At 47.5% G+C, this 22,923-nt stretch overlaps 1 protein-coding gene across 3 annotated transcripts in view; it reads right to left on the bottom strand.

The window, feature by feature from the left end:
* ERICH1 (glutamate rich 1) overlaps positions 1–22,923 on the bottom strand; it is a 56,372-nt gene that overhangs the window by 3,941 nt on the left and 29,508 nt on the right. For 2 of the 3 annotated variants that reach the window (XM_059049568.2, XM_059049565.2), the window contains 3 exons: positions 15,783–16,250; positions 12,791–12,985; positions 8,755–9,291 (listed from right to left, as the gene is read on the bottom strand). In XM_059049568.2, coding sequence (XP_058905551.1) covers positions 9,218–9,291; positions 12,791–12,985; positions 15,783–16,250 — 737 coding nt within the window. In that variant the 3' untranslated portion in view covers positions 8,755–9,217. Of the gene's footprint in view, positions 1–8,754; positions 9,292–12,790; positions 12,986–15,782; positions 16,251–22,923 lie in introns of those variants that run through there. The other variant, XM_059049567.2, reaches the window with a different exon arrangement.

Genomic DNA, 22,923 nt, shown 5'->3' with positions numbered 1-22,923 from the left:
GCTGGTCTCCTCCCCCTCTCCTAAACGCCGACTGGCCACCCGATTTCTCTGATGTCCAGAGAGTCCCCCCAGGTTACAAGGCTCCCCTTGCGGGGTTCAGTCCCCCAGGCAGAGCTACTGCAAGGATCCTTCAGGAACGAATATTCTTTGGGAGGAGAAATATTTTTACAAAGATCAGCAACTCTTTTAATACGGTTTCAGTTTCTTTCCCTCGAACACATAACCTTTTACTTATTAAATTCAAGTAAAATGAGCTGAAAGGCCTATTAGTTTTAATAGACTCATCTTCGTCTGAGTCTTTTATTATAAAATTCTTCTCAACCTTCAGCGTGACTTCATCCTTCCAGGCCTGTCATGTTCAGCAAAATTAACCCTCTTTGTTTTTGTGTGGTGGGACTTAGGGAGTAATATTTTACTTCCTTAGTTGTACTTTTAGGCATTGCTTTAATTTTTTACAGTATAAAAATAACATTTCTTAAAAGCAATAAACGGAGTTCTTTGAGCCTCCGAGGTGCTAGCCTGGGGGGCTGCTCTGTGCGCAGGCGCCGTGAGGGGCTGGGCCCAGGACAGGACTCCCCTGGTGTTCCTGTCAGCCTTGACCCTTGGCTGCTCCGGGACAGTTGCCCCCGTCCTGCTGGCTGGAGTCATGGTCACCTTGGCTCTTTGGCAGCTCGTCTTCAGTTCTGGCTACATTGCTTCACATGGCTTTGCCCTTTTCTGCTGGGAGTGTTCTCGAGACAAAGTCCTTAAAATCAACCTGCTCCACGGCCTCCACCGGTTCTCCTCTGGAGCACTGGGCTGGGATTAACCTTTCAGGCCCGAGCCTGGCGCCGAGTGCAGCAAAGCCAGCCTTGCCGGGGACAACCTCTGACGCTCCCTCAGGCGCTGTGCTGTGAGCGTCCACTCAGACCTGCAGAAGACCCACCCCTCTCACTCCTGTTGATCTGCTGGGGTTTTGGTCATGACTCACCCATGTGGCAACAATGCACAGCAGCTGGCTGGCCCCAGGGCACAAATGGGACACTGGCTCCTGTTAATCCATGTAGCCCAGCACCCAACACAGCCCTGGGATGTTTCTGAATCACAGATGATAAGTGCATCAACTAATGCGGCCACATTTAGGGGGACAGTCAGGTACAAGGATGGTGCCAGGGTCGGAAAGGCCATTTCAGGATGCTCCCAAGCCACTGAAGACACAACTGTCTAAGACCAGGATATCATATGCATGCAGGCACCATCAGATCACACGTGCCTCCTCTGCTCTGGGCCTCATAACATCACTGCCAGGCGGGAGACACTATGGACCTCTATGTCCGTCGTGGACACTGGCTATTCTCAGATGCGGGGAAAAGGAAACAATTGGCTAAGTGCCGAGGCCGAGTTTGAGATGTACGTTTATGAGAAAGGATGATCACACGTTAGCTTTAGCGATGGAAATTCTAACGTTTCATTACTCGCGGTCAACAGTGACCTTAAGGTCAAGCAAACATTTCTTCATCCACAGAGTGGAGATGCTAATAACTGTTACAATTTTAATGGATTTTGAGAATAGAAAGACACCGTGTGTAAGGAATTTATCATGCCTGGCACACAGCAGGTGCTGAATAAGTGTCAGTTCCCTTTTTCTTCTTCATTCTCCATTATGAATGTAATTAAGAACTGGATGAGCACCTAAACTCGCAATGAGAACAGCACTGAGATAAGAAAATGGACTGTACTGTGGAGTCTGTGCAGGTGAATAGATGGGGCTGCCCTTGTGATTTCTGCAGACACGTTTACTGGATGTTTGTTCTGTGGTAACTGCCTTGCATGGCTGATTGCTGGAAGCTGCCATCAGTTACTGTCTACATTCATGCTGGAATGTTCTAACCCCTTAAGAAAACATTTATTATTTTAGGACAAGCACATTTCCAGCATGGGTGGTGGTGATTAAATCTGAAGAGGAGACATTCTTGGGGATAATTTCCAGCAGAAGTGTGACACTTTTATGAGTCAACAGCAGAGCTGCTGATTGAAATATCCCTGTGTTGGTGCAGACAGAAAACAGTCACAAGACAGGGGAGGCACCCCCCTCTTCCACCTGCTCTGTCACCTCCCAGCTCCCCTGCCTTCCTCCTATATTTCCAAACATCCTCAATCCTATCTACCTTTTAGGGAGGAGCTCAGGTATCACCTTTTATGAAGCCATTTTTCTCCCTTGATTCCTCCATGAAGGTAATATCTCTCCACCTGAATTCTGAAAACATATCACCTATACATTCTCACCTACACCTTCCTCATCTTACTTTCTACCTTTATGAGTGCTATTTGACTTTGAGCAAGCCTCCTAAGTTCACTGGTCACTAGCTTCTCTTTTGCAAAATGAAAGGGGTTGCATGACCCCATTTGAACATCTATGGGGCCTATACAGTGATGGTAACCAAGGCCATCTGGTCTACCCTGGTAAATGAAGACATCTGGTCTACCTTGGTAAATGAGGACATCTGGTCTATGCAGTATGTGGGTCTGAAGGGCTGGCAGCAGCTAACCACATTCTGACGGCAGGTCATCTGGAAGGAAAACTTGAGTGGCTGCCTCAAGAAATGTCTGTTGAGTGACCAGTGCAAGATCTGTGCCAGGTGCTATGGGCCAGGGAGATACCAGAAGGGTCAGTGCCAAGTGCCACATGCAAGGACAAAGGACTTGAAGGCCTGTAATCAGTTGGTTTAAATGAAGCAAAAGGGAGACCAACCTGGCAGCCTGACTCCACCAGGGGAAGCCCTTCAGAACCTGGTCCTTCCCAGGTCTCCTGTTGGCCTCAGAGGAGTCACTGCCAGGTGGGAAGAGGGTGGGGGGAATTGGGACTTGAGGGGGCCTCAGGGAGATGAAAGTAGCCCCAGCTGGCAGCCCGCAAGAAAACTAGGACCTCAGTCCCACAACCACAGGAATAGAATTCTGCCCACAGCCCATGAGGCCCCAAACCCAGGACACAGCAGGCCAAGCCTGGGCCTGACTCATGGTCACTGGGGGGCAATAAAGGGCATTGTTTTAGCCACTAAATTCGTGGTAATCTGTCATGCAGCAGTAGGCAATCAATCCACCGCTGCATGGGTTTCAGGGAGTCTGCAGCCCCTTTAGTTGTGCAGTGTCTGTGTGTGTGGTGGGGCAGCTCTGTGCATGCTTATTTTGGAGGGGACCCAATGTTTCACCAGATCTCTGAATGAGAACACATGCTCCCTAGAGAAACTGGGCACAGCGAGTGCTGCATGGAGAGGAAAATCCAGAACCGGCCAAGTGAGTGTGAGCGAACCTAGGACAGTTTTTTCTGAAAACACTGAGCATCAGGGCCTGGGGAACAGCAGGGAGACACTGCTGCCACCTCTCTTAATTGCTGAGATCTCAGGATGCAGGAAAGCACTGGGCTTCACCCGCCCCCCATCTCACTGTGATGAGCGTTCCTCACATTCTTGAGAGCTTCCTTTCTGCCTTAATTGGTATGCTTTACAGAAAACAAATGACTCAGACTGAATGATATTTTGCACTATTGTAAAATATAAGTTGATCTAACTATCGTCTAACTTCAGTCACACTGGGAGAAAGATTATCATATTTATGCTGACACAGAAACAGGATTTAGTTTTTTTCTAGAAGAGGCATTTTTCTTTTTGAAATTAGAATGACACGCAAAACTGATTAACCCTGACCATCCCACCTGCTCAATTACACCCCTGTTCTTCAGTACTTTTAGGGTGTGGTCAGAGAAACGGACAAAGTAAAACCCAATGAGCTGACAGGAGGAGAGTTTACAGGGATTCTGTGCTGAGACCAGAAAGAATCAAGTAAAGGGTTAAGTCTTGTCTGCAAATCAGAAGTCTTCCCCAGAATCCAACAATACTGTATTCATTTGCTGGGCATGGAAAAGATGTAAATTGTGCATAACTTAAAGACACAAATTGGATATTGAGAATTAATGGGAAATTATGAATCTGTCAATATTTAATTTATTTTCATACTGGCAAACACGTGTCATTAATTAAGAGGCACCTTAATAGAAGGATTACATCCTGGCAAATCAGAAAGTCAGGTGTCCCACCCGAGGCAGTCAGAGGTTCTGGAAAGGAAGCAGCAGGTTGATGTTACCTGCCTAGAGTGACCCCTCAGCCCTGCGGTGAAAGGGACACAACTCCTGGGCCTCTGACCTCACCGATGTTACATCTCAGGGGAGGAGGGAAAAGCAGTTGTGGCAGCAGATCATATTTCCACTGAGAGGGAAATGAGATGAAGGCCATCTTAGGCATGGACCGGAAGCTGCCCACAGTCCTACTTCAGGCTGTGGCCGTGTCTTGTTTCCAGCTCCATGGAGACAGTGGACCATCATCCACTCTCAAGGAGGCAGCCCCTGGGGTACGGTGGGCCCATCCCAGTTGGTGGCCCATCCTGGTTGGTGACCCATCCTGGTTGGTGGCTTGTCCCAGTTGTGGGCCCACCGTGGTTGATGACCCATCCCAGTTGGTGGCCCATCCTGGTTGGTGACCCATCCTGGTTGGTGGCTTGTCCCAGTTGTGGGCCCACCGTGGTTGATGACCCATCCCAGTTGGTGGCCCATTCCAGCTGGTGACCCATCCTGATTCGTGACCCATCCTGGTTGGTGGCTTGTCCCAGTTGTGGGCTCATCGTGGTTGATGACCCATCCTAGTTGGTGGCCCATCCTGGCTGGGGGGCCCTGTTCTGGTCCGTGGACCTGTCCTGGTTGGTGGACCTGTCCTGATGCCCATCCTGGTTGGTGGCCCATCCTGGTGTCCAGGCCTGGCTGGCAGCTTCACTTACCAACCTTATTAAGCTCAGGGAGTTTCACAGCAACTAGTCTCAAGTTGACAGATCTCCAGAACCAGTAGGGCATCCTTGCTGTTTCATCTGCTTCCAGAAGGTTCTACTTAGTGGGACAGACACCTCTTAAGGACACAGATGGTGATGGGGAAGAGGCGCTCTGGAGAATGGGGCATCCACAGTGGAAGGAAAGAAATAAAATGATCTTCTTCACAGATGATATCTTATATGTAGAAAACTCTAAAGATTATACGCACACACATACACACAACTGTTAGAGCTAATATATGAATTCATAAAACTAGCAGGATACAAAGTAAATACAAAAAATCAGCCGCATTTCTATACACTAGCAATGAACAATCTGAAAAGGAAATAAAAACAATTCCATTTATGTGAACATATCTCAATGTAATAAAAGCTATTTATGACAATCGCACAGCCAACATAACACTCAACGGTGAAAAGCTGAAAGCCCTCCCACTAAAATCTGGAACAAGATAAGGATGCCCACTCTCACCACTTCTGTTCAACATGGTATTGGAAGTCCTCACCACAGCAATCAGACAAGAAAAACAAAAAGTATACAAATTGGAAGGGAAGAGGTAAAATTGTCATTATATGCCGATGACGGGACACTACATATAGAAAACCCTAAAGACTCCACACAGAAACTACTAGAACTGAGAAACGAATTAAGCAAAATAGCAGGATGCAAGATTAACATACAGAAATTGGTTGCATTTCTTTATAATAACAATTAAATAGAAAGGCAATGAAATAGAAATTTTAAAAAAATCCCTTTTAAAATTGCATCCCCCCCCAAAATACTTAGGAATAAACCTGACCAAGGAGGTGAAAGACTTATATAGTAAGAACTATAAAACATTAATAAAGGAAACTGAAGATGATTCAAAGAAATGGAAAGATATCCCATGTTCTTAGATTGGAAGAATTAATATTGTTAAAATGGCCATATTAGCCAAAGCAATCTACAGATTTAATGCAATACTTATCAAATTACCCATGACGTTTTTCACAGAACTAGAACAGATAATCCTAAAATTTATATGGAACCATAAAAGACCCAGAATTGCCAAAGCAATCCTGAGGAAAAAGAACAAAGCAGGAGGCATAACCCTCCCAGACTTCAGACAATACTACAAAGCTACAGTAATCAAAACAGCAAGGTACTGGCACAAAAACAGACATATGGATCAATGGAACAGAATAGAGAGCCCAGAAATAAACCCACACACCTCCAGTCAATTTATCTTCGGCAAAGGAGGCAAGAATATACAAGGGAGAACAGACAGTCTCTTCAGCAAGTGGTGCTGGGAAAGCTGGACAGCCTCATATATATATCAATAAAGTTAGAACACACCCATATACCATACACCATACAGCTCCCTGAGCTTAATAAAGGTTGATAAGTGGAGCTGCCAGCCAGGCCTGGACACCAGGATGGGCCATCAGCTAGGATGGGCCACCAACCAGGATGGGGATCAGGACAGGTCCACTCAAAATGGCTTTAAGACTTAAATATAAGACATGACACCATAAAACTCCATAGGCAAAACATTATTTGACAGAAGTTGTACCAATCAGTCTCCAAAGGCAATAGAAATAAAAACAAAAATAAACAAATGGGACCTAATCAAACTTATAAGCTTTTGCACTGCAAAGGATACCATCAACAAAACGAAAAGACAGCCTATGGACTGGGAGAAGATATTCGAAAACAATGTGAACGACAATGGCTTAATTTCCAACATATACAAACAGCTTATACAAATCAATGTCAAAAAAAACCCACCCAATCAATAAATGGGCAGAAGACCTAAATTGACATTCTCCAAAGAAGACATACAAATGGCCAACAGGCACAGGAAAAGATGCTCAACATTGCTAATTATTAGAGCAATGCAAATCAAAACTACAATGAGGGGCTTCCCTGGTGGTGCAGCAGTTAAGAATCCGCTTGCCAATGCAGGCGACATGGGTTCGAGCCCTGGTCCAGGAAGATCCCATATGCCATGGAGCAACTAAGCCTGTGTGCCACAACTTGAGCCTGTGCTCTAGAGCCCGCCAGCCTCAACTACTGAGCCTACGTGCTACAATTCCTGAAACCCGGGCGCCTAGAGCCTGTGCTCTGCAACAAGAGAAGCCACCACAATGATAAGCATGTGCACTGCAATGAAGAGCAGCCCCTGCTCACTGCAACTAGAGAAAGCCCCCACACAGCAACAAAGACCCAACACAGCCAAAAATAAATAAGTAAAATAAAATAAAAAAACTACAATGAGGTAACACCTCACACCACTCAGAATGGCCCTAATCTGATTAAAAAGGCTACAAATAATAAATGTTGGAGAGGGTGTGGAAGAAAGGGAACCCTCCTACACTGTTGGTGGGAATGTGAGCTGGTGCAGCTACTATGGAAAACAGTAAGGAGGTTCCTCAAAAAACTAAAAATATATTTGCCATATGATCCAGCAATCTGATTCCTGGGCATATATCCAGACAAAACTCTGATTCCAAAAGATACATGCACCCTAATGTTCATAGCAGCACTATTTATAATAGCCCAAACATGGAAGCAACCTAAATGTCCACTGACAGATGAACGGATAAAGAAGATTTGTTTTATATATATGAATATATGAAATGGAGTACTACTCAGCCATAAAAAAGAATGAAATAATGCCATTTGCAGCAACATGGATGGACCTCGAGATTATCATACTAAGTGAAACAAGTCAAAGAGAGAAAGACAAATACCATATGATATCATATATATGGAATCTAAAATATCACACAAACGTACTTATTTGCAAAACAGAAACAGACTCACAGACAGAGAACAGACTTGTGGTTGCTAGTGGGGAGGGGGATGGACTGGGAGTTTGGGATCAGTAGATGCAAACTAGTATATATAGGATGGAAAAACAACAAGGTCCTACTGTATATCACAGGCAGCTATATTCAATATCCTGTAATAAATCATAATGAATATGAAAAAGAATCTATCTATCTATCTATACTAACAAGAGAGTGAAAAGACAAGCTACAGAATGAGAGAAAATATTTTCAAATCATAGATCTGATAAGGGGTTAATACCCAGCATAAAGAACTCATAAGTCAATGACAAACAGCTAATAATCTAATTCACAAATGGGCAATAACTTCCACAGGAATTTCTCCAAGGAGGAGAAGAGCCAATGAGTACACAGAACGTAAACTGAAATCACCACACGATGCCTCTGCACAACCATGACGACGGCTGTCACCGGGAAAATGGAAAATAACAAGTGTTGGTGCGGACGCGGAGAACTCGGCACTCATGCTTGGCTGGTGGGGATGAAGATGGTGCAGCTGCTGTGGACCACGTCCTGGCAGCTCCTCAAAAGGCTAACGTAGAGTCACCATCTGACCCAGCTATTCCACTCCCAAGATAAAGGAAAACAAATGTGCATGCAGAACTTTGTACATGATGTTCACGGCAGCATTATTCCTAACAGGAAATGGGTGAAACGGCCCCAGTGTCCATGCACAGGAGGTGGAACACTGTTCAGCCTAAAAAAGGAAGGACAGTGGTGATGACCTCACAACACTGTGAATGTACTTAATGTCACTTAACTGTACACTTCAAAATGGCTAAAATGGCATACTTTGTGTTATGTATATTTTACCACAATAAAAAAGTATATTTTCACGTATAGGGACAGTGCCAATCCTAAGACGCTGCATCGACTGACTGCTGTTCTTAAAACTCAGTCTCACTGAAAACTGGTGACGGCTTCTGCGACAAAAGGAAGATCAAACAGGAAAAACCTGTTCTTGATATTCTTCTCAAAGTAGAGAAGAGGAAAAAAGGAAGAAAACAATCAATAAATTCAACTAGAATCAAACTACTTAAACATGAACGTTTTAATATCCATACGACATTCTTTTTTTTTTTTTTTTATTGAGAAGCCAAAGTCATGGAGTCATCCAAGGGGACAGAGTCACAAGCCAGGAGGAGGGATCCGTCTCTCGCCTCTCGTACGACATTCTTAAAACAAACTTTCAGACACAAAGTGATTTAGAACTTTATAAAAATATATATACAGCTTCAAACTATACAGTTTATTCAATTTAACAGAATGTCCATTTTTAAATTTAAGACACAATTTCAAAGAAATTTTCAATTGTATCCCAATTTCTCACTTAAAGTCTCAGATTACATCTACCTATTATGTACAAACAGATGAACAGAAATGTCCTCAAAGTTCCCGGGGTTTGGGTTACAAAGAAAACTTAGAGAATTTCATCTTCTCTGTGTATAGGAATTAAGTCTCAGCCCATTTCATATCTGTCTTTCCTATTTTCTTGTCAAATATTAGCTCTTCGTAAATAGATGTACTGATTTTATTCACTGTTTTTCTCAGGAAGGATATGTGTGATCCAGTAATTAAAGAAAGCTGAGATTACTCGGGCATAGTCTGGAAAGCAAAAAGAAAACAGAACAAAAAATAAAATAAAACAAAAAATTCAAACAAAAAGAAAAATTACAAATTATTATTTTGTAGATATTAGTCCTTAGGCCTAGAGTAAATCCTGAAATAATCTAATAAAACGCTACTCGGGTGTTGAAATGATGTTGATTGTCAGCACGCTTGCGAATCCCATAAAAGTATGGGTGAGTCTGGAATAGTTGTATCTCACTTGGAAACAAAAGTTCTGTTAGAGCTGAACTCCATTAACACCACACGCAATATTACATGCTTAAACATCTGAGCTCAAAGAAAACCACATACGAACTGAAATGAAACAGAAATAGGAGTTTACTTCAAAGGGAGAAAGTAGCAGGAAGTTAGAAGCAGGATTCTAAGCGAGATGAGCTGGAAGGGACAGCACTCAGGTTTCAGGAAACTGTCCCAGGAACAGCCCAGCAAAGGGCCTGAGCTGAGGTCACAGCCCCTCATTTTGGGCGTCACTCCTCGTAAAGAAGCTCACTGAGGGGGACGCAGGTCCGGAGGCTCCAACCCTGAGAGCACACACGCCCTGTCTGGCTCGGATCCTGGTGCCCGAGGGGGCAGCCGACTGCTGCTGAGGCCCCGAGACGCACTTTCGAGCAGAGGCTGGGACTGTGGGGAGGGGTCCCATCTCACACTCCATGCAGACGTGTGGCCGAGGTGCCTCCAAACTCATCCCCCGTCCTGCCCGGGCCAGCTGCCCGGGCCAGCTGCCCGGCCCCCCAGCCTCGGGCTCCCGAGGATGGTGGTGGCTACTGTGTGCACAGAGGACTCAGGAGGGTCCAGGGCGGGGATGCCTGCAGCATCTTCATGGTGCGCGGAGCGTGATAAAAACCCCACAGATGGTGACGTGCATGTACGTGCAGATGACGGGACGCCACTATGTGAGACCCACTGTAGAAACACGTGCACCGGCCCCAGTCAATGAAACGCGGGCGAACTAGGAAAAACAATCGTTGAGGCAGCAGAGAGAGAAAGCCCCCTGTGTCTGCTGTTAAAATGTTATTCTTTCCAGGCTTACTCTACAGACCGGAGAGCTACAGCTACTAATTAAACTTCCTAAGCTAGTTTTATGAAAAAGAAAACAATTTCAGAATGCTAAATCTGAATGAGACAGAACCAATGTTTGAAAACAAAGCTTCACCATTTGTAAGATTTCATTTTACAAAGTAGCTCAACATAGAAAAAACTTTGACTGCACATCCTACCTGCACTAAAAAGGAATCTGTTTGCACAGAAAAGTGCTTCATGCATAAATTTTAGTTCCACCAACTACTTAAGGTGCTTGTAGGCAAAACCTGTCCAATGGTTTCAATGTAACAAGCAAGAGCAGCGTTTCCACTCAGTCCCCAATCCCTGTTCCAAACTCTCCTGATGCATCTCAGAGCCACGCGTGAGGAAGTGTGAGGAACTCCACTGAATTGTACATGATTTATTTTCATCTCTCATAAAAACTTCCTATTAGTTTAACTTAATAAAATTGGCTTTTTGCAATCTGAAAATGTAAAGTATGGAAACGTGAATCTTTCTACATTTCTTACGGAGGTGTACATTTTTAAATACTGAACACAGCAGGCCCCACAACCAGCAGTAAGGAAAGGCGCCAACGCTGGATCACGGGGCTGGGGGTCCCGAGGGGCCCGGCGGCGCCCACGGCAGGAGCGGGGGCTCTGCCAGCACCCGCTCCCCTGCCTGAGGGTCTCCCTGCCCGGAGCTGCTCCCACCGGCTCTCGCTCCTCCCATACCTCCTCTGGTTCTACTCCTCGCGGCAACGCCCCCGAAGGCACCACCTTCACCCCATCTCTGGTCCCCGAGCCCCACACTCTCTGGCCCCGCTCTGACAGCGCCTCCGTCCCCCCGGGCCCCGGGCTGCTCTGTGAGGGTGACTGGCAGCGGCTCTCCCCGGCCTGAGTCCCCACACCTGGGCGTCCGACAGGACCCTCCGGCCGGCCCCGCTCAGCGCCCCAGCTGCCCCTGCGGCTGCGTCTCCCGCCTCCTGCCGCGCGCTGCAGGCTGCGTGCAGGGCTTCGGGCCACAGACGCCCGCGTCCAGTCTGTCGGCAGACCCTACTGAGTCCACCTTCGCAGCCGACCCAAATCTGACCGTGCCCGGGACAGCCATCTCCGCTGGGAGTATGACCAAAGCCCCCGCTGTCCCCGAGCCCTTCTCTAGTCCGAACAGATCTTGCTAAGTGCGGTCAGACCCAACAGGCTGGCCTTCCAGCGGCCCCACGTCGCCCAGGATAAAGGCCAACGAACTCAGCACAACCTCCAGGGCCCGACGTGACCCGGTCCCCGGCTCCTCTCCCACCCGCTTCTGCCCCCTTGCTCCCCCCCGCCCCCACAAGACCCCGCCCCCCCATGTCTTCTCCGTGGGCTCAGCTGTACGAAGCGCACCTCACTGACTTCTCCGTCTGGCTGCCTCCGCCCCCCACTAGAACGTAAGCCCCGAAGGGCAGGGCGCTCTCCCCTGAAGACCCACGGTGGGACCAGGGCCGCACAGGCAGGGCAGACGAGGCCCCCTCACAGATCACTACTGGACGTATGGGGGAGGCAGGTCCTCCTGGTCTCGTCAACCCCCGCCAGCCGCTTGCTAATTATACTGGTGCCATATTGCTTTACTGCTGGCTTTACTATTATTTCATGTGGCTTTTAAAACTTGTCAGTCTTGACTCTTCAGCTATACTATGAGGTTTCCAAGGAGAAAAACCACGCACTGCACTCATTTGGAGATTACTGCTCCAAGGTGATCTGCAGAACCACTTTCATTCTCTCAACGAAAAGTTTGTCCAGTGCCTGTCCTGGGTCTGGCATGGAGTTCTGGCTCCATGCTGTGCAGGTGAAGTGCTCTCCAAGAAGTCCTGATCCTCTGACACTCAGTGTTTACAGGTTTCTGCGGCTGGAGCATTCCCACCGCGGCCCGGTGGGACCTCAAGCTGCCAGTGTGAAGCCCCACCCATGGCACTGTGAAGACACAAGCACAGCCGGCCCAGCACTCTACAGTTTGCATGAAATGGGCACCCAACAAAGGTTGAGGAGGGAACAAAAGAGAAATCATCTTGTAGCTCAACTCCCTTTTTACTGTAGGGTCCAGGAAGGCAGACCAAGACATTTGGAGGACAGAAAAAAATGTACCTTCTCCGAATCTAGCAGAGGAAAAGGAAAAGGGAAAAAGAAATGAACTCTTTCACTTCCATTTAAACTAATAAGGATTTGGTCCTAAGAGTGGCGCTCACAAGTCTGGAGAATTAGATTGCACGCGCATGCCCGCATATATCATGTGAGATATTTTTGTAGCAAGACAGATGCAAGAAGCATCTTCCTCTGTGGGAATCTATTCCTCAAGCCATATGTGCATTCTTATACTTTCTGATTCAGGACTGTCTTGCTTAGAGAGTAAGTCTTTCAGAGGCAAACCCTAGACAAGCGTCTGAAGCAGCACAACGAGTAAAGTGCACAGTACATACCGGGTGGCATCCTGCAATGTTCCGGGAACACTTCCAGGGCACTCTTCAATCTTTCAGTATCTTGCGAAAGTAACAGCGTTTTCATGTGATCCAGAATGAACACATCTGAGGAGGGCATGCTGTGAGTTTCAAGATATTTAAATAGCTCTCCACTGGTCTCCATGAAGACAGCCGAGTCTGAATCCTTGGAGACACCTAAACAAAGACAGGGTCACTTAGAAATGCATTTTTACTCTTACGAACTGAAGATAAGCTCTCACCTCCTAAAGAAAGCCTCAAACGTATACTTCCATTTAGAATGATGTGTTTGAGAGACAATCAGAAGAGAACTTTGAAAAGCAAACGACAAAATACAACTGTTGAACCACAGTGGAAAGGTGGTGTCTGTTACGGACATCAATCTCCTAAAGCAGCTCTGAGGGTTCCATGCACTGGAAGCCCTCCGATGGTGTCAGGCGTCTACAGACAGAGCGTGGAGCTGCTGGGCAGCTGGGGTGCTTCAAGGAAGCCAAGGAGGCTGCCCCACGAGCACAGCGCTGTCCGCGCTGCTGGCCGGCGGCAGGCCTACATCATGCTGAGGCCATTTCTGCACTAATCCTGGTCGGTGTTCACAGGACGTCTGGAATCTGTTGACTTCATGGTCTTTGCCAACTTTGAAGAACTGCCAGCTGCCACCTCTTACACGTCCCTCGTGCCCCAGTCCCATGGGCGAGGCTCCTTTGGACCCCTGCGGCTGTTATGCTCCTCCTGTGTTTTCCATCCTTTCCTCTCCCTCCTTCACTCTGGATGCTTCCTTCAGCCTGCCTTGCAGTTTACTAATTCTCTTTTATGCTGAATCTAATCTGCTGTCTGAACTCGTCTTTGAGTTCTTAATTTCAGTTATTATGTTTCTCAGGTCTAGAATTTCCGCTTGATTATCCTAACAGATTCAAATTATCGGGTGAAAGTCTCCGCTTTCCCCCTTTTTTCTCCATCTTCTCCCTACTTCTTGGACGTCTAGATCAGAGCTATTTTAAGTCCTCGTCCGGTAACATCTGGGTCTCCACCCCGTGGCCTCTTTCTCCTGCTCTTTCCTCGTGGCTTCACTCGCATGGTCCGGTCTCTTGCTGCGCCTGACACACTCCTTCGAATGAACGTGAAAAATCGCAGGGCCTCGGCTAACGACATTTTCCTCCAGAGAGGGTCCCCCCTTGCCTCTCTGCTCGGCAGACGGAGAAGGGGCAGGCGACTGAACTGACCCCAGGGTGTCTGCACGTCTGGCCGGCAGCTGTCCCCCTGCACGTGAGCGCGTGGCCTGCGTGCTGCGCTGGAGAGTCAGGTCAGCCCTGCCTGCTCGGTCCCTCAGGACGCCACCGGGGCCGCTCTGCCACGTGGAAGGCGTCTGCCTGGTTGCCCTCCTCCCATCCCACAGTTCAGGGCTTGGCCAAGGTTTTGATGGGGGACCAGCAGAGCTTTGCTCTGGTCTCTGACCCTCCTTTCTTACAGAGCTGGCCGACCGTGGGCCCTCCACTCCCTCCCCACCCCAGACCTGTGAGACCACCGGGGCTCTGATGGTTTGCCTGCTCTCCAGGGCTGCACTGCCCCTTCCCCTGGACCCTCGCTCAAGCCCCTGTCCAAACTGGCAGACCCCTTGAGGGAAGGAGGGCAGCAGCATTCTGGCCCACCCGGCCTGTGGTTCCCCTCCTCTGGGATTTGTCACAAGGGCTTTTCCTCAGCAGCTCTTAGCACTCCAAGCACACTTTATTTTTTTATTTTTTATTTTTTTTTGTGGTACGTGGGCCTCACTGTTGTGGCCTCTCCCGTTGCGGAGCACAGGCTCCGGACACGCAGGCTCAGCGGCCACGGCTCACGGGCCCAGCCGCTCCGTGGCATGTGGGATCTTCCCGGACCGGGGCACGAACCCGTGTCCCCTGCATCGGCAGGCGGATTCTTGACCACTGCGCCACCAGGGAAGCCCCAAGCACACTTTAAACGTCAGTCTTCCCTGGCAGGAGGGTTGTAGGCCCCGGCTACTCCCTCCCGCAGAGAACGGATACTCTGCTGAGACCTCTCTGAAGCCTACTTCCGTTCTGCCGCGTGCCTGCCACGTCCTCCTATCTGTCTCATGTGGATATTCGTTGAGGATGTTTTCAACTTAACACAAAGTGTGGATAAACAAGCGAAAGAGGAAAAGGGTCAATCCTGGCTAAAATGGACCCGTTAATCATGGTGTTTTTGCATCACTGTTTAAGTCCATTCCTTACCCCTCCAGTTATCACATAGGCAGTATTTCTCCAGCCTGGTCATGCTGGAGGTTCGATGCCCTAAGCCCACCACATCCCCTGAATCTCCCAGGGACAGATGAGAATGGGCGCAGTTATCCTAGCACCTCTGCTCTTGGCACCCAGCCGGCACCTGCTTCTTCCCGACCCTCAGGGCTGCTGTCTGTTAGGCTCCACACAAAGGTGAGGGATTATCCCCCGTCAGAATAAATCCCAGGATAGACTTCAGCGCCTATATCAGTGCAAACAGTGGTCAAATATGCTTACTGAAAAATCTCAAATCACTAAGCCACATATTGGGGAGCAAATCCACGTGTGTCCCAAAGAGAGAGCGTGTGCTTCCTTCACTCCTCCACTAGCTGGTGAAAAGGAGCAAGAGTTCATCAAAACCTACAACCTGGATTTATCTTGTCTTCAGACACACAGCCGAGAATAGCAACATACTCTGAAATTGGATTTTAGAGAAATGAGGATGACGAGACCAGTTTCGTTAGGACCCACACCTCTAACGGGCCGGCTGTTTCCCTGGTGAGCCTAGAGCAGGGGGCCAGCCCAGGTCTTTGGTGGGATGAATTTAAGTATTTGGATTTTTGCCTCAAAACTAACGACTTATTTTGCATACTGAATATTTTAATGTTTTGTATTTTAAACATCTAACTATTTTACATTTGCTTATTTTTCCAAATAAGTAGATGCCATCATTCAAAAGAACAACAGGAAAAAAAACATACCGTCATAAAAATAAATTTCTTGTGTTGACTTCAAAAAGTTCAGGATACCATCTGCCTTTTCATTGGTACTTTTAAGGTCTTCCTCCCCGGTGTCGGTGGCTCCTTCGTCCTCGGCAACCGGGGCCCCTCCCTCCCCGTCTGCGACGTCCTCTCCATCACTCACTCTCACGTCGCCCTGCTCACTGCTGGTCTCCTCAGGCTGGTACATGAAGTTGACGCCAGAGACTCCTGTTAGTAAGCCAGCTGCTTTCTTCCTTTTAATTTGTTGTTTCTTTTTCAGTTTCCTTTTTTTATTTTTGCTTATTGTGGGGCCATCTGTGTGCCGTGGCTGCAATTTTTCTTGCAAAATACTCTGCTGTTTCTCTAATTCTGCTTGTTCCACCGGAATGTTACTGGGATTTTTAAATTTTTTCTTTGAATTATGCTTTCTAATTCTTCTTCTCTTTGGTTGACCATGAAGATCCTGATCTATAAAAACAAAAATTCAAATATAACAATTTTCTGTAAAATGGAACCATAACAAACTTACTAGGCTAAATAAATTTTCCATTAGGATCTTGTAATTTTAGTAGAAAAGGAATTTAAAATATTTACTTCAGTGATTCTTAACTTTATACCAACAAAGTATACTGTTAAGGATTCTGGGATTTACCGTGAAGTAAATTAATAACCTACTTGTTCTTCCAAAAAAGGTGTATGTATGTGTATGCGTATGTGTGTGTGTATGTGTATTTATTCAACACTGTTACAATCATGACATATGGTATGATTTTAAGGATGTAAGAGTTGTTGCAGTTTTATCGAGAGTAAAATTTCATGCCTATGGTCTTGGGGAGAGAAACATGAATTCTTATGTTTTTTAAAATGTCCTTTAGCACCTTCTAAAGAGTTACTTGTGTGTGAGGATGAGAAGCAAACAGTGACGACCTGCCCACCCGAATCAGCGATGGGTCCCACGTGAATGAAGATGAAGGTGGGGCTCTCGGCAGGTAAGTGACACGGTCGAGACGTGGCAGCCGCTGCCACGCGGCAGACGAGGTCTGGAGCGGACGTGTGGTGGTAAGGCCTGCGGTGGACGTGGGGCCACAGAGGAACGACCCCCAGGCCAATCCCGCCCCGCCCACCCCATCCCCGCACCCTCGAGGCAGTGCACGCCCGGCACGCGCTCGGCACATGCCCGGCGCACGCGCAGCACACCCGCTGCTGCCCACACGCGCCCGCCTGCTCCGCGCCAGCCAACCGAGGACGGCGGTGCTGCCGTCAACGCTCAGACGCTTCTTCCCAACAACCCTCACTTCTCACAGGTTCCCCTTAGGCCCACCACAGGTTACGGTGAGAAATCAAGCAACACGCGTGGGACTTCGGAGACACTGTGCGTCATTACGTAGAACGAAGATCCCTCTCCCTGTAATTCGCACTCTGAGGCTTCGATCTGCCGCTGACGTCAGACAGAAGATGCCGTGCGGTCCTTGCGCTGCGGTTCCTGTGACGAGGGGCCTGAGACTCGGGACCCGCTGGTCACACCCTCCGATCCGCGGAGGTGGTTTCTTCTCTTGTTCTGGGCTCTGAGTCTATTTATGCGGCCAAACTCCCACCTGCGCATTTAAACAAGCGTCCACCCGCCCCCCCGGCCTGTGTGACACGGAAGGCCCCTCCCCTGCAGCTTCGTGTCATCATCAAACCAGACACTGCCTCTGGATGCGGGGAGAGTCCCCCCCCCCGACTCTGGAATGAGGGTCCTCAGTTTTCTCTTGATACACGTGACAACCAGGAGACCTGGTGCTGCCTGCGACCTGGCACGAAGCTCAAATTACTCCTCATAAAATCGTGATGTGTGACGCTGTCATACAGTCCCATACTTGGTACATTTTCTCTCTCTTCTCAATCGCCAGTGGATGATTGAACACAGCATTTTCCTATTTCATTTGAAAGTTGATATTAACTGATTTTAGAGACCTGCTTAGCGTCGCTGACAGACACCTGATTCATGAGTATCTGAACAGCTGGCCCTTGAGCTGGTCTTGTAAAATATTAATGTTTGAAAAATGACCACTGCTTATGGAATTTAAAAAATTTTCCCGATTCAGTTAAAAAAAGAAAAAAATTACATTTCTCCTCATTGGGGTCTATTCTTGCCTTTATTGATTTGGAAAAAAGCCATCCAAAGGACGCTTTATCACGTCACAGTAAAGCCATCTGGGGACCAGCGTGCAGTCATCTGGGGGCACCCTTGCTGTCCACCAAGAGTGGCATCCAGAGAGCTGCTCTCTTTATTCTCCGATATCTCCGTTCTCCAGGCCCTGCCGGCTGCGCCAATTACTGACGTCATCCTCCGGTTCATTTCTCTTTGCAAGTGGTGAGAGCACAGCATGAATGCTGCCCTGTGAGGATGATTATGCTATCAGCCTGCGACTCTAAAAGACTATAAAACAGGAATTTGAGAAGGAGGAGGTGGCAGAAAAGGGTGTCGAACATAAGAGCTTTTGAGAGTTTTTCATATAAGTGTGTGTGTGCACTTCTTAAGAGGAGAACTTAATACGCTCTGAGATACTGAAGGTCCAGATGCCAGGCCTGTGGGGTTAACTGTGGTTTCTGGGTGCTGTGACTGTTTTTTTTAATTGTACTTTTCTGATTTTCAACTGCAGGACATTGACCAAATACTGCTTTCATAATAAGGAAAAATTATTATTTTAAACTTGATGAAATTATGACAACTCAAAACATGGAATGTCACTAAATTCTGCTTAAAGGTGAATTTATAATCTTAAATATGTCAGGAAAGAAAAAAGGCTAAAAATCAATGATACAAGTAAGAAAGAAGCTGGAAAAACAACAGCAACTTATACCTGAGGAAAGCAGAAGGAAAGAAATAACAGTCAGAGGAGCACAAAATAAAGGAAGAGAAAAGAAAACTCAACAGAGACAGCAACCAGCACTGACACTGTGAAGAAAGAAAACAGACGAACGGGCCAGGCTGGACGGCACGAGCAGAGGACACATGAACGCCAGCGTGGGGTGAAGGCGCGTGTTAACGTACATCCTGTAGGTGCGAAAGGACCCATATGATGGCTCTGTGAACAGCTCTATGCAAGTAAATGACATAGTCTGTATGAAATGGAGAATTCTGAGACAAGTACAACATACCACACTGGACACATGAAGAAACGGAAAATCTTAATAGTCCGATATCTATTAAAAAATTGAATCTTCAGTTAACAATAACCCCACAAAAGAAGTTCAGGCCTACGTGGATTCACCTGACTTCTAAGGAACATTTAGGGAAGAAACAAACGCCCAACATACAAAACATTTCTGGAGAACGGAGACAGTGACAGTGACCACGCGCTTTGTGAGGACAACGCGCTGCTCATTTCAAAACCTGAGGAGGCCACTGAGAGACGGGAAGGTCGCAGGCCAAGCCCTCTCATAAACATCCATACGAAACTTCTCAACAAAGCATTAACCGTTTCACTGTAGTGATATAAAGTATTCAATCAATATTAACACCAACAGATCATGCAAACGAGTAGCAAACTCGAAATGGAAGGCAAACGCGAAACGCGAGAGGGTGAGAAAACCCCGCGGGGCCACTGCGCGTGAAGCCCTCACCCTGCTGCTTGCCCGCTGGAGGCCCCGGCCGTGCAAGAGGAGGGAAAGCGTCAGAGCTCGCGGGGGTGCCAGCTACAGACGGCACCACTGTGAGTCCAGAAGGCCCCCAGGCCCTACAGACAGGCTGCCTGGGAGCCGGCGGACACAGAAGCAGGACGCGAGTGCGGCAAGGAGGACGCTCACCAGCACGGCAACCAGGGTCGCAAGATAAGGCCGGCGAGTGCCGACCTTGGCAGAGAGCCCCGGCCGCAGGGGCCCCACCCGGAACTGCAACCGCAGCCCCAGAGCAGCAGGGAGCCTCGCCGCCCCTGCGCCTCCCCGTAACGAGGGCTCCGCAGAGGCCGAGGCAGGGGCACCCATGCTGCCCTGGGGTCAGCAGACGCGGCAGCCGAGTCTCCAGCTCAGCTCATGGCCCTGCGGCACTCCCAGGGCTCACGGCCCCGGAGCTGGGCCAGTCCTTCTGCTTCTGGACAGCACGGCACCGTCCAGGACGCTCACCACGGGCTCGTGTAGGAGCTGCAGGCGGCAGGCAACGGCTGGGGACATCCGGCTCCCGGGGCCGGAGGTCACACGGCCACCCCGCTCTTTCCGCGTCTTGTTCACGGTAACTGACAGAACTAATTACTTGAGCTGAAGAAATACTCATCACTCAACGCCCTTTCGACGCTACGTATTGGTTTGCTTGCGTCTCTCGTTTTCTCACAGATGAGGGACAGCGGTCACGGCAGGAGGACTTCACCACCCTAATCGCGTGCTGGCCGACATGGGCTCACATCTACCTCGGCAGCCGGTGCTTAGAGGCCTTTTCCCCAAAGGAGACATCTTTCTGTCTGTTTCCGAAGTACAACATCTTGATGCGACTTAGCGTGGAGACTATTCAGTTAACTCACACAGCCACGGTTCAACATTTCTTTTGAAAAACAGTAATGCATGTTAATACCTAGATATGATATGTAGGCATTACAATCGATACAAAGATCTGTTTATTTTCTTCTTTTAACATTTCCAGCATAAACTATAGACCACTGGGCAATGGCTACACATAATTGCACATAATTTTTTTTAACATCTTTATGGGAGTATAATTGCTTTACAATGTTGTGTTGTTTCTGTTGTATAACAAAGTGAATCAGCTATACATATACACATATCCCCGTATCTCTTCCCTCTTGCGTCTCCCTCTCACCCTCCCTATCCCACCCCTCTAGGTGGTCACAAAGCACCAGGCTGAGACCATTCTCCACATCTGCGCCTTTATTCCTGTCCTGCCCCTAGGTTCATCAGAACCGTATGTGTTAGCACACGGTATTTGTTTTTCTCTTTCTGACATGCTTCACTCCGTATGACAGACTCTAGGTCCATCCACCTCACTACAAACAACTCAATTTCATTTCTTTTTATGGCTGAGTAATAATCCATTGTATATATGTGGCACATCTTCTTTATCCATTCATCTGTTGTTGGACACTTAAGTTGCTTCCACGTCCTGGCTATAGTATACAGAGCTGCAATGAACATTGTGGTACATGACTCTTTTTTTTTTTTTTTTTTTGCGGTACACGGGCCTCTCACTGCCGTGGCCTGTCCCGTTGCGGAGCACAGGCTCCGGACGCGCAGGCTCAGCGGCCATGGCTCACGGGCCCAGCCGCTCCGCGGCACGTGGGATCTTCCCAGACCGGGGCACGAACCCGTGTCCCCTGCATCGGCAGGCGGACTCTCAACCACTGCGCCACCAGGGAAGCCCCATGACTCTTTTTGAATGATGGTTTTCTCAGGGTATGTGCCCAGGAGTGGGATTGCTGGGCTGTATGTGTAGTTCTATTTTTAGTTTTTTAAGGAACCTCCATACTGTTCTCCACAGTGGCTGTATCAATTTACATTCCCACCAACAGTGCAAGAGGGTTCCCTTTTCTCCACACCCTCTCCAGCATTTATTGTTTGTAGATTTTTTCATGATGGCTATTCTGACCGGTGTGAGGTGATACCTCATTGTAGTTTTGATTTGCATTTCTCTAATGACTAGTGATGTTGAGCAGCTTTCCACGTGTTTGTCGGCAATCTGTATATCTTCTTTGGAGAAATGCCTATTTAGGTCTTCTGCCTGTTTTTGGATTGGGTTGTTTTTTTGATATTGAGCTGCATGAGCTACTTGTATATTTTGGAGATGAATCCTTTGTCAGTTGCTTTTAGAAAGAATAGAACATAGCTGTTTGGCTGGGTTGCATGCAGAACTCCGAGTAATGCAACATAAGTTATCAAGATATGGAAAAATGATAAATTTGACCCTTTATAACATTTTCCACCCCAAACATACCAGACCTTTTCATGATTCTTCATTCTCTGTCTAAAATTAAATCGTTCCTCTTGTTTATGAGCCAACTTTTTCTTACCAGTTCAAATCTCAAGTGCTTTATAAGACTTTCCAAGGTTAGCTTCTCCATCCGCTGTGTTCCTATGGCGCTTGGTCTCTATCGCTAATAACACTTAGTACTGAATGACAAAGTCTGTTACTGACTTTATTCCACTCCCTAACCTCTATGCTCTACAGCAGTAAGGGTTGTGTTATCATCACGGTTGTTCCTCCAATGTCTGACACACAAGGTTCTGACAAACAGCTCGTTATCTCAGATCCAGCCACGGTGCAGAAAGAGACGGTGCAGTCAGGGGACAGAACCCACGTGCTCTGGAAGTCAAGGGCAAAAGCTGCTTATTTATCGGTCCCACAAATATGAACCAACTGTCTTTTGGAGACTGAAGTATGGCTACACGTGGTGCGTTTAAATCTGCTGATCATCAGTTACTCCTCGGGATTCATACAACCAGAAAGGACTCTCGTAGTCAGGCTTTCTCTCTCCCAGTCAGATAGATTAGGGTGAACTTAGGTAGGAAGTCTGGGTCTCCTGACTTTTTAACTAACAGGGAATTCCTCGGGCTGTCAATGAGTTAATCCAAGTCTCACACGCAGCCAATGGCTTCTATGGCCCAGGACAAAGCAGGGAGCAGGGTGTAAGGTCACCTTCACAAGGTCAGCCTCTGGACACAGAGGAGATCCATCACCCTGGCTCTACCATGACCAACTGCTACTTCACATCAGATGCTTTTGTTGCAAGTGTTTTCCTGTTTGGCTCTGATTACCTTGAGATTAAAAATCTGACTGGCTGTGAAAATGCAATGGAATTTACATTCAGAATTCACAAGATTCTTATGCTACCTCATTATTTTAGGATACAGATGGTGTCAAATCCTAAAAGTCACTGCCAAGACTGATGTCAAGGAGCTTACCACTTATGTTTTCTTCTAGGAGTTTTATGGTTTCAGTTCTTACATTCAGGTCTCAGATTTATTTTGAGTTAGTTTTTGTGTATTGTGTGAGACAGGGGTCTAGTTTCATTCTTTTGCATGTGGCTGTCCAGTTTTCCCAACACCATTTATTGAAGAGACTGTCCCTTCCCCATTGCACAGTCCTGGCTCTTTTGTTGTAAATTAATTGACCATATATGTGTGGGTTTATTTCTGGGCTCTCTATTCTGTT

Source organism: Kogia breviceps, chromosome 20, assembly GCF_026419965.1.
Source record: "Kogia breviceps isolate mKogBre1 chromosome 20, mKogBre1 haplotype 1, whole genome shotgun sequence".
NCBI classification, from domain to species: Eukaryota; Metazoa; Chordata; class Mammalia; order Artiodactyla; family Physeteridae; genus Kogia; species Kogia breviceps.
The sequence above is the reverse complement of the archived record's forward strand: the minus strand, read 5'-3'. Positions and strand labels throughout refer to the sequence as shown.